Source organism: Crocodylus porosus, unplaced genomic scaffold (genome assembly GCF_001723895.1).
Source record: "Crocodylus porosus isolate Cpor-Errol unplaced genomic scaffold, CroPor_comp1, whole genome shotgun sequence".
Classification (NCBI taxonomy): domain Eukaryota; kingdom Metazoa; phylum Chordata; order Crocodylia; family Crocodylidae; genus Crocodylus; species Crocodylus porosus.
Window position 1 is genome coordinate 248746099 of NW_017728886.1, and position 18292 is coordinate 248764390.

Here is an 18292-nt window from a genome sequence, read left to right on the forward strand (position 1 = left end):
TAACAAGCACACATACCTTCTTCGTAAAAATAAGCCCTGGTATAGGATGAACGAGGCATTCAAGTATGATATGATGGCAACAAGTATCAACAGCTGTGATCTTTTGCACAAAGCATGTGGCCTTATCCTAAAATATTTTGTCAGCAGGGAAATCTTCTTGCACAGAATGTCATTTTCTGTGTTCTCCTGGTACCTTCAAGTAGCACTTAGCTGAATTTGAAACTCTCAAAGCATCTTAAAAGTAGGCCCAATGTCACCTTAAATGCAGTTATGATGCAGAATCTAAATATGCTTCAGACTCTGAGCATTATTAGCAAAATCCTGTCCAAGACAATCTTGTTCAAAACCAAAACATGCCATGCATGGGTGTTCTGCCAACCCTAGGAGATATACTCTCTCTATGCCAACCAACTGCTGGTCTCATATTGATTCTATAAATAACTTTTCAGCACCATTGTGAGGTTATGCAAGACATTTCTGGCTCTTTTGAATCAGGATTAGAGAGTATAACAATAACATGTCCAGCAATAAGTTGTTTTCCCTAAGAGAATATCTGATGGTATTCCATCAAGTTAGTTCAATGTCTCTTGTAGAAAATCCATGGCTGTGCCCACCTACCCCAGCAGAGATTGGCATAACATTTCTGCTGATAATGGGCCCAATCAGGCATGCCTTATTGACAATAATAGTCCCACTAACATTCAAGACATTCTTCTATTGCACAATCATGTGTGATTACTGCTGAGATCCTCCGCACAGGCTGGACATGCACTCAATGTAGTAGTACTGGAACAAGAATTTTTAAGTAACTTACTAAAACAACAAGAAAGAAGAAAGCTATTGCAATGCAATTGCTATTAGTCATGCAACATTATTTTGAAAAGAAGTTAGCATTTTTATAGATGGCAGAGTAAGCAAACACTTTTTGCAACAAATCAAGTCCTTTATACATATCATCTAATCTTTGTTTAAGCATAACTGTTTATTCAGGGGGTTCCAATGACAATCAGAGTCCAATCAAAATCCAAAGTCCTATTAAATCAATGGAAAGCTCTCTATTGACTTCAATGGATATTGCAGTAGTTTCCCACTATAAACAGCCCACCCTGTGTACAGAATAAATTCAAACAGGTGCTTGTTCAATAGAAACCCCATGTCTTTCAATTCAGTGTCACTGAAACCATGAACCATGAGCCCTGCAGGCTGGATGACCCAGCATCACAGGTTGGATCTGGCTGGGGGGGCTAGGGGTTGAGCACCCCTGGGTTAGAATCTCAAAGGATGCTACATCAACTCCCTGAAATGTCCATTGCTACTAAGTGATTCTAGATGACTGATGCTTGAGCATTTGACTTCTCCACGCATTAGAAAACAGCTCTGAAAATACTGCTTAGTCCTTAAATGGGGTAATATTCAGTGACAGAGAGGTCGAGCAAGAAAATAACACATAACTAACACAAATCTAAAGCCAGCGCATCATTTATTACTGAAGTCAGGTTCATATCAACTTCCATAAGTAGACCTGAATCTCTGGTGGGACCTTTCAGGATGTCTGGTATTGACCTTTGACTGGAACTTAAAATATACAAATCTTTTAAACCATATTCCTTACAAAAAGAGAAGTGGGAATTAGCAAACAATAGTGTGAGAGGATGACTTCCCAAGGAAAAGGTAAACCTCTAAAAACCTGGGCTCTATCTGCTTGTCCTAGTATGGTTATAGGTATGGACATCAGGAGACATTTCTTTACAGTTAGGGCTGCTAGGCTCTGGAATGGACTCCCAAGGGAGGTGGTGCTCTCTCCTACCTTGGGAGTCTTCAAGAGGAGGCTGGACAGATATTTGGTTGGGGTGTTATGACCCTGGCACCTGTTCCTGTCCGGGGCAGGGGGTTGGACCTGATAATCTGTTTAGGTCCCTTCCGACCCTAAGTACTATGATGTGTAGTTAATATTGAATAAAGACATATTAGAAGATATGAGGGAAACCCTGATACTGTGATCAATCTTCACCAAAAAACAGGTGAAAGCACAGTTCATCAGAAGTCAGAGGCTTAGCATCAAAATATAGTTTACTGAATTAACCTAAGGTTTCTCATAGTACATTAAGCACAGTTTAATTAATTACTTAGTGTTTTTAACAGATACTTCAACAATATTCTTTTCAGATAAAATGACAAAAAAGGGTACTAAACCAAAAGGTCATATAAATCTGTTGTTTATCTGATCTGGCTGGAATACAAAACCACATCTTGTGTGGAGGAAGAATGATGGATACAAATTTAAAAATGTGTAAACATTGGTAAATTGGTATAAACTAGACACAACTCTATTCAAGCCAATAGTTGAAGAATCAGGTTTTATATTTTTCAGACATCTAACAGATAAATTGCAATGACAGTTCATACTATAGGACAGCTTACTGATATTTTAAACAATTAATAAAAAATATTCAAGATCTGTAAAGACAGCTCATTATTTATTACTGCCAGTGTGTTTAGTCTCAAGGGTTTTTTTTTTATCTTAATAAGCTGGTATTCAAATGAAAATGCTTCATGTTGTAGATAGAGACTACTCATCACACCCAAGAGTCAGAGGAACTTATCTATTTTCTTATACTTTTTTTAACCTTTTTTCTTAAATCAGAATGTTTATGAATCCAAGGCATCTTCAGACATTACTTCTTGTTAGAGAACGTTAAGTCATTTTTATGCTGTAAAGTGAACTTTTTTTCCTATGTAACCCTTTTATATGACCATACTGATATAATTTCATACCTTGTGTAAGCAACTGAAGGTTTCGCACTTCTTCTCGAACTTTCAGCTGAAGAACTTGTTGCAAAATATGTTGCCGTAGGCTCTCCTGGCCAATTCCCATTCGTTCAAGTTTTTTGTCAGTAAGCCTCAGCAAAGCACGGCCTGCATCCAAAAGTAAAAGAGAAATCATCTAAGGATTTCCATGAATGTAACACTCTCATTCTGGCCAATAAGGTTATGTCTGTTGCACTAAAAGCTTTAGCCATGAAAATACCTGATTCATAAAGGTCTAAAATACAAAGGGGTATGGGTTTGAGGAGTTAAATACTTTCAATGCCAAAGATCCATGTTCAAAATCCTTGTTTTACATCATTAGTAAAAATGAGTAAAAATTAGTTTGGCAAGTTCTCCCAGCCTTAGTACTTTGAGGATGAGGCCATCACAGACTGGCCTATAACGTAACAGCAAATTTCTCAAGATACCCCTGAACTTGGAACCGCTCTTCCTCAATTCCTCAAAACAGAACTATATTATGATCATACTAAACTATCCATATCCTGGACTAGTGCTGGTTGCTTCCTGAATTGGCATTCAACATTCTAGCACACTGAGGTCATAGTGTAAAAGAGCACATAACAGGGAGCCATGAGAACACAGTAAATTCACACAATTCTAAAAATATGCTCTTCAATCAATGGATCGCATCCTCCTAGGTTTCTAGAATGGGACCCTGATGCTGTCACTTGGACATCATAGCAATATAAATTATTAAAATAAGAAACAAAGGACAGCAGGAAAGTACTGAAGCACTTGTGTCTACCACATTATCTAAACTTGTAGTAGTGCCTCCAACACTTTCTCTTAGGGTGCAGACAGACAACACATTTACTATGTAGTAAAGTGACTTTACTACACAGTTAAAATGAAGCAGGTATGAGGCACAACTATGCAGCAAATCACTTGAACATAGGGTAAAGTTACCCAGTGAAAAATGTGTAGCAATATGGGAAAGTTGCTACATAAGACTGTGTTGTGTATCCAATCCCTTAGCCAATGTCATCCTGGGTTAACTATTGCTCAGTGCAAACCAGCTGCCCAACTCTTAGTAAATAGGATAGTCATGTTAGTAAAGGTGTTATGGAGTAAATTTACCACAGAGTAAAATCCAGGGAAAAATCACTGGGTGCGTCTACACAAGATGCTATGTTGCCACAGCGACGAGCTACCGCGCCATAGCTCATTGCTACAGTGATATAGCGCTGGTGGGCACTAACCGTGATGCTGTTGCTATTGCACAGCAGCTCACTGCTACTATGCAATGGGGTTGGAAACAAGAAAACAACCTGCATGCCACTGGGACTGCACACTATCGGTGAGTATTGTACAGTCATTTACTACTTGCTTTAGCAAATACTAAATGACTGCGCAGTAACAACTGCGCAATGGGGCGCATGTGTGGATACGCCCCTGTGAAGTAATCATGTTATGTCTGCATCCTTACAGGAAGAAAAACAATGTCCACGCTCTCGCCCCCTAAATATTTAGGTGCTGATGGTTAGGCATAGCCACTATCCACCGGTAACAAGAACCACTACAAACTGTCTTCTCCTGTTTCCAAAATCCTTGTCTCCCTAGTTCAATGCTAATGTGTAAATGCAAAGCCAGAGTGTAAGTACATTGACTCAGAAACATTATATTTTTTTCAAAACAGACTCAATTCTTTGCCTCTCTCAAGTTCAGCTTCATTTGCTTCTAGTTTGACTAATTTTGTTTTGCCTTTTAATTATTAAATCTTCATCTTTTGATTATACAAGCAAGACAGTGAGTGGGAGTTCTCCCTTCTGCCTAACCCCTTTTTCAGCCTCTGCATGAACAACACAAGTTAGCCCATAGTAACGTACTATTCACCACAGCAGGAGGAAACTCTTATTCAGTTTCTATCTTTATAAAAACAACAATTTGAGTGTCAGATTATTTTAATTAAAGAACTGAAAAAGATTATTTCAGAAATGCACAATCAGAAGCTGGAGATTTTTATTTATTTAGGAAAAAACGTAGCTAACAGAGCCCCTCTGAACACCAGACCATGTCTACTCTTTAAAAGCTGAATCACATTACTGATGGATGTGACCCTGACTTGTATTTGTAAAGGCTTTCATAATATTTCAAGATAAAATGTGATACAAATGTAATATATTTGTATATAACATTATAAATATTAACAAAAGCATATCTATGTCCCAGGTACAGAATGAAAATATTCACGTACTTTGTGCCACTCATGATGACACTCTGGACTAGTAAGGGCACCCGTTTGTCTAGTAAGCGCCCTTCTTTGAAAGCATATACCAAAAGAATTCTATGGGTTAAGGTAACACCAAAAATACAGAAATTAGTATTTTACAGCTCAATGCCCGCTATCCAATTCCACCAGTGAAAAAGATAGTAATAATTACTTCAATTTTTATATCATCTTATCATGCAAAAACATCTCAAAGCAATTTACAAAGGATGTATAGCAGTAGAAGAATACAGCCTGCAATGCCAATCCAGCAACTGAAAGCAAGCAAAAATAAACAAATCCTCAATTCAGAAAGTGTCAGCATCCATGTCATCTTAGGTAGGAAGTCAATACATAGTAATGTCAGACATAAGGAGGACGTGCCTCTCACCCACCTTTCTGGCCAATGACTGTACTTCTTAATATTTTGTCTAAGTACTTATTGGAATAGATTCACCAGTGCCCTTTGGGAGTTGACTGTATACACAGTGAAATTTCTTCTCAACTTCATGAGTGCCAATCATTTTGTAGCTCTAGTTCAAAGCACTGTCACCAGAATAAACTCTAACGCTATTTGCAGCAGCTCTTACCAGCTTTGCTTAAATTAACTTTTGCACCAAACTGTTTCCCAATAGCAAAAAGCAAGCAGGCCACCATCATGATGTATATGATTAGACTGGGGGTTGAAATGGAAGGATAAATGTACTGGGTTGGGGGGGTGTAGCAGGGCACTAGGGTGCCTGCTACTGAATAGCAGTAATGGGCTCAGCTGCCACTCACCAGGGCAGCAGGTGGGAGTTGCTATGGCAACAGAGTGGGTCAGCTGACCGCCAGGGGGCAGGGCCTGGTCTTTATAAACAGAGAAGGCTGAGGCCAGAGTCAGTTCCCCTCTGGCAGCCTAAGGAGTAAGAGCTCTGCTAGAGCAAGCAGGGCGGTGTTGTGCACTAGCGTGTGGATACAGGGTGGAGAGGACCCTGACAGGGATGAGAGAAGGATAGCCAGGTTGGCCTAAGATTTGTGTTATGGCCTAGGGGCTTTGTGTTTCTGTTTTGGTTGGTTGTTGTGATTATTACACCGGAGGACCGGGCAAAGCTATAGGGGTGGAGGAGGCCTCATTAGGAGCTCCCCAGTAAGGTGGGGGTGTTCCTAGTGCCGCAGGGGTGCTGTGTTTAGTGGGGTATCCTGACCCCAGCCCCGCGGGGGGCTATATCGGGATGAACCCCAATTGGGAAGAGCCCCAGTGGGGCACAGACCTGAGAAGGTGGGTCTGGGGGGCCAGGTGAGGCTGAGGCCGCCTGAGCCCCAATTCTGGGAAGCCCGAGTCGGGCATAGGAGGCCCCAGAGCGGGCAGAGGCGCGAGAGGCGTGAACACAGGCCCCAGTGTGGGTGGGCGCGTGAGAAGCGTGGACATAGAAGGCCCAGTGCAGGCAGGGGAGCGCGGGAAGCACGAGTATATTGGGGCAGGCCCCGGGAGAGGGCGTGTATATTGGACATTGGGGCAGGCCCCGGGAGAGGACATGTATATTGGACATTGGGGCAGGCCCAGTGGGGCACTGCCTATGAGGGGAAAGCCCCGGAAGGGGGCAAGCCCAGTGGAAGGGCAAGTCTACTAGGAAGCCCGAAGAGAGAGTGGGCTACTTGGAACAGTCCCAGAGACAGGCCGGCGAGGGCCGGCACAGGGAGTAGCCCCGGAATTGTGGTATAGCAAGACCGGCCCCATGCCAAGGGGGGCAAGAAGGCAGCCTCCCATTGGTAATATAAGATCAAGGACATGGCAGGCAAGACACAGGGTGTGTTCAGGACCCAGACTTGGCACGGTAGGCAAGGGCGCCAGGGGAGGTCACGGCACCCCTAGGTCATCCTGCCACAGGGTGATTGTGAGGGAATGCAATATTATTTTTAAGGACAATGTTGTTTAACCCACATATCTAGCTGGGGGGGGATATTTTAAGGCAGCCCTATCAAAAGGTGGCAAGATCCTTCTGCTCTCCCATTCAGTTAGCTGGCATAGGATACCTGCATGAGTTGCACAAATTATTTATTGCTAAGTCACGAGGCAGATGCATCTCATTGACTCCAGTGCTGTTTCTCCCGAGAATCAGGCAAGAGGTTCCAGGGTGGCCTGTATGCAAGTTTATTCACAGCTCCCCTTCAGGTGTTAATTAGATCAAACAAGGAGGGGATCCTTTTTCAACTCAACAGTACACACCCTGTGGGACCTATAATAGCTTCTGCAGCACACCAAGTCCTACTTCTTGATTTATGTCAGAAACACAGTCAGCAAGCAAGTTCATGAACAACGCACAATCTCTACTCAATACTATCTGCATCCTATGTCTTCACATCATGTCTGTTTACTGGCTTGAAAAGAAGAAGTTTTGGCTATTGTTAAGTCTACAGAGGAACAACCTAATTTCACCAAAATCACATTTTTAAATAACTATTCTTCTTTTAGCACTCTCTAACCTCAGAGAACATAACCAAAAGCAAACTAAATAATCAATAATGAATAGCCAAATAAGCTAAAAACCAAAATTTTAAAACATCAAAATTCTCACAATTTTTGGACTAATTTTATCAAGCAAACAACAATAAACCTAAGAAAGGCCTAGTCTGCAGATCTTTCCTCTCACCTTAGTGTTGCCTCTGAACATGCTCTTATGATCTACATACAGTGACCTGCCATTTTTCCCTCTTGTTTTAGGTAAATCCTCCAAGGTGTAAGATGTGCTCAAAACTCAAACTCTCCTAGAATTATGATGATGCTGATATTTGACACTTAAAGCCACACTCTGATAACTTTACATATGAATAGCACCTGATTTCTGAAATGATCTCATTAACTACATGTAAAGTAAACTACTTCTCAGTGGGTGCATCTACACATGCTATTAGTATGATACAATAAACTCTGGCACAGTTCATACTAGTGTTAACAGCTCCCAGGTACAGCATCTACATGTGTACCTGGGACTGCAGCAGTTTGAGCAGAGCTGTGTGGCTAGGCAGCAGGCAGGGATCTGGTCCCCTGATGCCTGGGCTGACCGGGTGCAATCTCCGCCTGCAGTCCCTGTGTACATGAATGTTTGATCACAGTTATTTCTACAGCCATAAGATAGTACTGCCCTAACAGCACTATCTTTCGGCAGTGAAAATTAGTTTGCTGCGGTCTAATAACATAACACATGGAGACTGTGACACTTTACACCACAGCAAAGTAGTCTACTGTGCAGTTAAGCACATGTGTAGATGCACCCAGTGTCCGTGTCCAGAGAGCGGTTGTCTGGTTTGTGGCACCACAGACCAAACTGCAGTGCCACACACTGCATATTCAGGTGTTCCCCATGCTGCTACCTTGCAGCACAGGGTTTTTTTTGACCCCCCAGATATACCTGGAAAAAAGTGGGGTGGCGCATGTGGTGGCAGTGTGTGCCACTGGAGCCGGCTGACCAGAGCCACACTCAGGCTGGTGGCCAGGCTCTCAGCTGCAGAAGCACCATGGCTACAATTTCCCCCAGCCCCCAGGACCCCAAGTAAGGCTGCTAGGGCAGGCACAGTTGCTGCCCCCAACCTCCCCTACCCCACCTGGGATAACCTTCCACATGCCAGAGTGCACGTAGCACAGGTGTTCCCAGGGGACAAGTAGCAGTGGCACAAGGTTCCTAAATTCATAGATGCTAGGGTCAGAAGGGATCTCAACAGATCATCAAGTCCGACCCCCTGCCTAGGCAGGAAAGAGTGCTGGGGTCAGATGACCCCAGCCAGATGCCTATCCAGCCTTCTCTTAAAGACCCCCAAGACAGCGGAAAGTACCACCTCCCTTGGAAGCCCATTCCAAATTTTGGCCATCCTTACCATGAAGAAGTATTTCCTGATATCTAGCTTAAATCTGCTGTCAGTTTGTGACCATTGTTCCTTGTTACCCCAAGAGTCGCCCTGGTGAACAGAGTATCTCCGATCCCTTGCTGCATCCCCGTAATGAATTTGTAGGTGGTCACAAGATCACCTCTCAGCCTTCTCTTGCGGAGGCTGAAGAGGTTCAGGTCCCTCAGTCTCTCCTTATAAGGCTTGTCCCGTAAGCCCTTAACCATATGAGGTGCTTGGGGGCTTACAAGGTGTGTCACTGTTACTTGTTCCTGGGGAACAAAACATCCAAGCTTGTCTGGATGTTGCCAGTCTGAGACAAATATAGAATTTGGTCTTTCAGGCTAAGTACAGACAGTCAAAAAGCCTGAGGTTGAATTGATTAAGTCCTTGCAAGTTAGTCTAAGCTGTGTACGCTGAACCGATAAACAAGTCAACAGACATTCATGTTTGATTCCAGAAATGCAGCCACAGCCCAGCCAGCAGCCGGAGGGCACTAGAATATGCTTCCCTGCTCGTCTGGAGCAGGCAGCTTGGGCCAAGGCTAGCCCATCTACCCTGGGGGGAGGTGCAAAACATCCCGGGATGTCAGGGGACTGTGAGTTAACTTGAATCTAGAGGGGATCTGGACAGAAGTTCAATAAACTGATTTAACCTAAATCAGTTAAGCCTGATACTACATCTATCCAGCTTTAACTTAAACTGATTCAGCCATTTTGAAAGCAGTTTATGTGTACTGAACTTCTGCTCTGTTACAGATTTGAACCAGTTTCCAATCACTTATACTGGTTTATATGTAACTTCTGGACCTAACCTAAATGACAAGAGATGAACAATCTTGCCTTTCTATTTGTGACGTGTCATGTGTACCACATGGTTTTGGACAACAAAACAGTCAACCAAGTTCTAATAGGCTATTTCTACTGGGCTATAACTGAAGAAACAGAAAGAACTCAATTGACTTTCCAATCCCAAGAAGACTTAGCAAGGGCACCAGACAGAGGGCAGAAAAAGATACACATTTAAACTGGAAACACACAAGAGATCCCCCATTCACAAGGCCACCTTACAGCTAGAGAGTGCACATCTCAGCTTAATCTGGTGGTTAGGGCATGCCCCTGGGAGATGGAAAATGTAGATTTGAATCCTTTCAGGATGAAAACAGCATTGATCCTTGTTTTCTCTCTTTCTCTAGCCACTAAACTGCTATATAATAAGATGGCCACCTCCTTTGGGAGCTGTTTTTAAAAAAAAGGAAGCAGCAAGGGCCCATGCTTGTATTCAGACTTGAAGGCTACAAAATGGTATTTAGAGGTTTGTTTTTGGAAATTGGTTTGTAGGTAAAGTAGGTACTTATTAAAACAATGGACCAGGGGAATGGCAAGGGTTAACTGATTTTTAAAACCTGTTCTTGATAAAAGTTTTCTTCAAGGCCCACTGTGCCTGAAGCCAGCAAACACCCAGGCTGAGAAATTGAAGACATGTACCACACTGTTCCATAACATGAATTAAGGTGGCATTAGGTCACAATACCCAGCTACAGAGCCCTTGGACTTTCCGATTTTGGTAGCTGGACTAAATTAGGAGGCCGGGCCATAGCGCTGGTAAATGACCAAATTAAGATGCATGTATGTGATGGGTTTATTAGAACAAAGGAATATAATGACAGAACTGAATGTGGGCAGTATGATGACCACAGGGAGACCAATCAACAACGCCCAGAGATGAAGAGTCATCAGAGGAGGAAAAGAATACAAAAAGAAGGATTTCAGAGTACAAAGGGTCCCCCAGGGGGGAACCCAAGTCCACCATGGGCAGAGGCCACACCACCGACCTGTCTCACCCATGTCACTGGAGGGGACCTCAGTCCTCAACCCTCAAGCTGCTGAGATCTGACATTCAAGGAAGAGCCACAGGATGAAGCTCATGTATTGGCCAGACATATCTTCCCTCTGTGATAGCCCTAGGACAGGTAGATATAGAATTGTTTGCCTTGCCTGCATTATTCTTATCTGCTATCAGTGTGTGTCAACAAAATTTGCCTATTATCAAATGGAAAAGTTATGGTCAGTCTGAGGGTTTGGGTCTGCCTGGAACAAGGTATATGGGTCATAAATCCAGTACCAACAAAACTGGGGCTGTTATAGATACATATAGAAACTAAACTGCAAGCACCTAAAGAGGTTTCAGATTTAACTGAAGTGCCTTCAGGATTATATGAGCACTGAACAGGTTTTTTTTTGGACCACAACTCTGGTCACAGACACCTGAAGACCTGTTTTGGGTCATTAAAACATTGAAATCCTCTCTAACTACATTGAACAAGGGTGGCTGGGCCTGCCTCAGTTTTCCCCTTTGACTCGCCTGCCACAACTTGAATTGAAAGAAAGAAGATGTTCAGTGTTATTAAAGGCGGATAAAACACCATAGACCACCCAGAAGGTGAGTTACCCAGTCCAAGCTGGAGGGTACACAGTTATACTCACCTCGCTAATTACCTCATTAGCAAGAGAAGTCAATGTAGCACTTACAGTCACTCTGAGAGCCCAAGATTGCCTCCAGATACTTTAGGTTAGTTTCTGGCCAGGCAGAATCTTCCACATCAATTAACTTGTTAGCAGGGCGTGTTCTCCGCATCTCTGAGTGTCCAGAGCTGGGCGCTGCTTCCATTGCTCCTGCCCTGCTGAGTCATCAGGTAGGCTCTCCTCTAAGCCCTCCCAGTGGTGCAGGCAGCCCTGTGTTGCTTCTATTGGCCCCACGCCACCCTGGAGCCCCCCACCTCTGGGTTCTCCTAGATGTAATGATTTCCCAGAGCCCTGCTTCCTTTCCATGTTCCCCATTGCAGCTGTGGATCTAGGGTGAGTGCCCCATCTTCTTACCAGCCAGTAGTATCATCTCGGGTCTTGCCATCCTGGATTCTCCCAGGTCGCCAGTCAGGCTTTCCTCTTTTTCTCTTCTTTTCCCTCTCACAGTTCTTCCTCCAGTGCCAAAGGTAAAAGTGTACTCCCTTGCCGCCAAAATTATCCCAGCCACGGGGCTAATTATTCTAACCTTCCTCCGGTGTGTGATTCCCTTCACTGGTGAAAGATGACATCTACAGTTATCCGTTCCCATGGCTAACCTAGTAATGGGGCTCCTGTCTGAGCCTGTTACATACATCAATCACAACTTTCCCAGTTCCAGCATCCCCTGCAAGTTCTGACATGTGTCCTGAGTCCTCTCTGTCAGTCATTCCTAGCCTTCCTAATGAACCTCCTCTTCCCAGCAGAAAGGCCCCACACTTTTCTCCTGGGAGCTGACTGTTTTCCACACTAGTCCGTGTGCAACTCCCTAGGTGGCTGTCGCTATCGTGAGATTTCAAAGTACTGAGATCCCTGCAGCAGACTCTTCCTCCATTTGGGGTGGTCCTGGGTAATAGTCTCCCATGAGTTCATATCAATGTTGCATTTTTTTAAGTTGGCTTGAGGACATCCCTGAAGTGCTTTCTCTGCCCTCCTCTTGCGTGTATGCCTTGGCTGAGTTCAGAAAATAAAATTTGCTTCAGAAGTCTAGAGTCAGACATCTGGATGACATGGCTGGGCCAACCAAGTTGATGTTGGATCATATTGCTTCAATGCATGTTTGCTTACACTTAAGAGAAGGACGCTAATGTTGGTGTATCTGTCTTCACACTGGATTCAGAGGATCTTCCACAGGCAGATGGTACTTCTCCAACAACTTTAGATGTACATTGTCCATGTCTCAGCTTCATACAGCAAGATGGGGAACACTGATGGATGTAACCCTGGCTTGTATTTATAAAGGCTTTCATAGTATTTCAAGATAAAATGTGATGCAATTGTAATATAGTTTTATATAACATTATAAATATTAACAGAAGCGTATCTATGTCTCAGGTACAGAATAAAAATATTCATGTACTTTGTGCCACTCATGATGGCACTCTGGACTAGTAAGGGCACCCTTTTGTCTAGTAAGCCTTTCTTTGAAATCATGTAACAAAGGAATTCTATGAATTAAGGTGACACCAAAATATGGAAATATGGACTGCTTGATAGAACATGAGCTTGGTTTCGGATCTGATGTCACAATCTTTGAAAACCAATTTCTTCAGGCATCCAAAGGTTACACTTGCACGTCTGAGGAAATGTTGGATTTCTTTGATGTCAATCTTCTGTGTGAGATGGCTTCTGAGGTACAGGAAATACTCAACATTCTCAAGAGTCTCACCATGGATCGAGATTACCAGAGCCAAAAACTGTTCATCAGGAGCTTGTTGGTGGAGGACCTTGGTCTTATGAATGTTAAGCATCAGTCCCATTTCCTTGTATGCCTTGGTAAAGACATCGATGATTACCTAAAGGTGTTTCTGAATAATCACACACTACAATATCATTAGTATACTGCAGCCCTCAAAGATTGAAGTCAGTGTGGTCTTGGTTTTGGATCAGAGTTGGCTGAAGTGAAACAGCTTACCATCCATTCAGTAGTTTAGCTCCACTCCATCTGGAAGTTTGTTGCTGGTCAGGTGTAGTATTATGGCAAGGAATATTGAGAAGAGTGCTGGAGCAATGTTGTAGCCTTGTTTATCTCCTGTTTTAACCTTATAGGGATCTGTGAGAAATCAATTACTGAGAACTACCACTTACATACCATCATGGCACAAAATGGTGACAAATTTCAATGGCATTCGTACTTCAGAAGGATCCTCCACAACACTGCTTGGCTGACAGAGTCTAAAGCTTTGAAGGTCACGGAGAGAGGCCTGTGTTGTTCCTGGCATTTCTCCTGCAGCTGGCAAGCTATGCAGGTAATGTCAGTTGTGCTTCTTGATACCCTAAACAAGGGGTGGCCAAAATATGGCTCATGGACAAGATCTAGCCCTCCAGGCCATTATATATAGCCTGCAGGATCCCTCTAAAATTTAGACAATTACTACCTGCTGGTGGCTGTTTGTCTGAAAGCTGATGAGGCACTGGCAGCATGAGGCACCAGATGCAGCAGCAAGCAGCTCGGGCTCTGGTTGAGATGCAACCAACCCAACCCCGACATGAACTGCCCCACCCCATGGAAGCTTTTAGAGACTGTAAGCTTCTGGCTAGCAGAGGTTTCTCTGCCCTGGCAACCCTGTGACTGTTCCTCAGCCCTTCCTCGTCCAAGAGTTGAAATTCAGGTACGAACGGGCAGGGGCCCGTTTTGGAGCAATCAACCCACTCCATGTTCTTGCAGGACTCTAGATCTGTGCCTCCATTTTCCACTGCCAGCTAGAGTGCCAGGAGCACCATGTGGAGGCATGGAGCCAGCCCAGTCTGATGGTAGTGGACTTCCCGCAGCTCCTGGCACTCTAACACACCAGAGGGACAAGCCAGGCCAGCTCCATGCCATGCCATGCAGGTCCAGGCCTTGCAGCTGGGAACTGTGTGATGCCAGGAGGGGTAAGGCCAACTCAGGCCGAGCTGGCTCTATGCTACACGATGTTGGTCCTCTCCTTGCAGCCAGAAACCATGTGCTGCCAGGAGGGGGTGGGGCAGGGTGGGCCTGGCTGGCTCCGTGTGGTGCCACATGGGTCCTGGCCATACAGCAGGGAACCATGTGCTACCACGATGGATCAGGCCAGGCCAGCTCTGTGCCATGCCACATGGGTCCTGGCCTTGCAGCCGGGAACCATGTGCTGCCAAGAGGAGATGGGACAGGCCCAGGTGGCTCCATACAGGTCCTGGCCTTATAGTCAGGAACTGTGAGCTGCTGGTAGGGGACAGGACAGGCCCACATACACCCAACACTTTCCCACACACCCCCACATACCCCACTCACCATACCCATACCTCACACACACACCTCACCAAAAATACCCACCCACACACTCCCTCAACCACAAATCCCACATATCCCCACATATACCCCCTTCCCTCCCCTGCACACAATATACAAGAGTAAGCCTGTAATTTTGAGCTAGTATGTACTCTCCTCTATATACACTATGCAAACACACATAAATCAGGACAAAAGTATTTTTTTAAATAAAATTAAAATATGTTATAGTAGATGTTTTGATTTTTTTAGTATATGATTTGGGGGGTTTTGTTCCAAGATGGCAGCCCCCCTTCCCTCCCAAAAGGAGTACTTCTGGTGCAAGGGGAGGGACTTCTGGTGGCAAGATGGCAACCAGGCAACCAGTGCTGGGGTAACTGTCAAGGGGCGGCACTACACATGTAGCACTTCAACACCTCACCAAAACTCATCAAGTGGCCATCCAGCGAAAATAATTGTCCACCCCTGAGATTGAGGAGGGGCTCTTCAGCAAGCAGAAGGAGACAGTTCAAGAGAGTTATATTCATTAAACCAATTAAACTGCAATGTTGAAGAGTTGCACATCTAAGAGTTAAATTCTGTTCTAGCAACCCTCTGCCATAATCCAAAGGACAAATATGGAAACTTCTTCAATTTTATTATTACACATTCTAGTCAATAGCTCACAAAATCTTCAGTGATCTTTTCTGTGCTGGACAGCAAGGCGATCTCTCTGTAGTTTTCCACAGCCAGACTTGTCTCCTTTCTTGACTGTTACAGCTATGGAGTCCCTGAGGTCACCTGGGATTTCCTCATTATTCCAGATCCTTCAAAGCAGGAAACGATAATACAGGAGATGGAAAAGCGGGAGTGGCAGAAACAGCGTGTTGCAGAACAAATCAAGAATCCAGCCCCACCCACCCTACACAGAAACACATATTCAAGCTGCAGTAGTCAGTCGATCCTGGATAGGTCTAATCAGCCATCTTCACACACACAGATAAGACAATCATGGAAGACAATCATCCTCAAATGTGAGGTATTGCCAAAGAAACAGAGGCTGTCCCTAGTTCTTTTCTACTCTGGCTCTTCAGTTTAAAGAAATCTGTAGTTTTCCCTTAATCTGGATCTCAGCCTTCCACCGCTACTACCTGGGAAAGTCTCTAACCCTTTGGCCCTGGTGCAAGAATGTCCATGTCACAAACAACCCCTTCTGCTGCTCTCTCACCTTCTACAACAAACTTCTGCAGATCTCCAACTAGCTGTCTCTTCCAGGGAATGCCTGCAAATACCTGACTTTGCTCTCACTATTTATTAGCCTCAGGTGCCCCCACATACTCCTAATCAGGCCCACATTAGTTGCAGCTTCTCTTGCATAGGGTACTGGATTAAAAGGAGGTGAATTTGCTCTAAAAGTTATTCAGAGGGTAAATCAGTGGTTTTTTATAATCTTAAATGGGATTTAAAAATAGTAACTTTTCCTTAGGAACCATTCTCTTCCTGACAGATAGCTCCCAAAGGGAGAAGATGCCCAACTGTCAAAACCTACCCCAATAGTAAAAAAAACTCTCTCAAAAATATGTATCCTGCCTTTCAACTCCTGTCACAAATTTGAAATCAGTAATTCCTGTTCTTGGAGCCAGCTGAAAACAGATTTCCAAATGCATATTTTAATCCCTTGTTACCTATTAGGAAACACCACACCCCATCAGATATAACAACTTATTTTTATCACATTTTGGACTAAAACCCACAGGCACAGTCCGAAAGAACTTCATCCTAAAATGGCAACAATTCTGGACAAGAAAGGGAAAGAGTTAATGAGAAATTGTACAACATGATTACTGGAAGTGGTTCAGTAAGTAATTTACTGTACTGATGGGAACTATATTGATTCCTTACAAGTCTTGGGTAAAAGACTGTTAGACAGTCCTGTTTTTCAGCTGAACATATTTGGGACCTGATAATTTTAATAGGAGGAAATAGTAATAACTTGAATTCCCATCTGAAATATAAATTCAGGCACAAATCATATTATGCTGTTTTTCAAATGTACTGTAAAATGTGAGACAACCATTTTTAGTGCTCTCAGGAAGGACCAAACAGGACCCACAAAGTAAATTAAGCATAAATGTAAGCCTTTAGCAGGTAGTCTATAAATCCACATTATTTGCTATATGTACATTTGCTGACCTACTTCCTGGCTATACAAAATTGTAAACATTCACTAATAATGGACTTCTATTACATTTCATAACATGTTTTTCAAGCAACAAAATTTACTACCATTGCTTGATTGTATGTATGTGGTAGATTTAAGGAACCTTAATCTAATAAACGAATTTCAAGGTCTTTTCTGTTTGTGATGAGTAGAGTGGATCTGTCAACACCTTTGATTTCATCTTCCATCAGCGGGATGCATAGTTCTTCGATTACTTGTTAATCTAATGTTGCTCAGTAGGCATCTCATTATGCATTAGATATCCTGTTTCTTTATTAATTACAAAGAATCACAATTAGATCATGCCTAACGGCAAAACTCCTGTTAACTTACTCAAGAGTAAACAGTGTTATGGTAGTGTTAAAGTAATATTGTAGCTGTGATGGTCCAGGAATTATGCAAGAGGCAAACATTTCTTACAGTGATATCTTTTATTGGACCAACTCTATCCTAACTATACAGTTGGTCCAATAAAAGATATAACCCTAAGAAATCATTGCCTTTCTCTCAAGTAAACGCACATATATAATACACACAAACACATATATAATAATGTTCATCTTATATGTAGATTAGATAAAGAAAAGGCAAACCAATAGGGATAACATTAGAACTGATTTAACTACTGGCACAAGACTCAAACAAGAACCTTTTCTGGACTATCTACAAGAGATGAGTTCACAAAAATCCAGAGTTTTTTTTGTCAGAAACAGGAATATTTAAATACCACAAACTAACCAAAATAAAAACATACCTTCTTTCTTGTATCATTCATCCCAGCTGGAATTGGAAAATACCAAAATAGAGAAGAAGAGAAAACCAGTTCTTTTGAGATTTTTAGCCATATTCTAAACCAAATGAAGTTATGAGGTTTTGGCTGAATACTGATCTGGTTAAGCACCCAAATAAAGAAGAGGGGGAGGGCACAAAGTGACTCTGGAACAGATATGAATTTAGAAACGATTCCCATTTCATTAAGTGAGAACCATACACCTGTTCCCCCTGTGCCGGTGCTTGCATATATATATTCATTAAACCAATTAAACTGCAATGAACATAGTTGAAGAGTCACATGTCTAAGAGTTAAATTCTGTTCTAGCAACCTTGTGCCATAATCCAAATGACTAAATATGGAAACTTCTTCTATTTTATTATTACACATTCTAGTTAATGGATCAAAAAATCTTCAGGCCACTAAAGATCACTAGGTCAGTGACTGTCAACCAGGGTACCAGGACAACCAGGAATACCACCAGACCCTTTGATAGGTGCCCGGAGCTGTGAGGACATTTTGACCTTCAGATACATTTCATAGATTTCATAGACATCAGGGCTGAAAGGGACCTCGGGAGATCATCGAGTCCAGCACCCTGCCCAAAGGG

General features: G+C 43.1%; 1 protein-coding gene across 1 annotated transcript in view; it reads right to left on the reverse strand.

Annotated features, from left to right (window-relative positions):
* SAMD12 (sterile alpha motif domain containing 12) overlaps positions 1-18292 on the reverse strand; it is a 240595-nt gene that overhangs the window by 117843 nt on the left and 104460 nt on the right. Inside the window, exon 4 of the mRNA XM_019546211.1 lies at positions 2776-2916. Within this exon, the coding sequence (XP_019401756.1) occupies positions 2776-2916 (141 nt within the window). The remainder of the gene's footprint in view (positions 1-2775; positions 2917-18292) is intronic.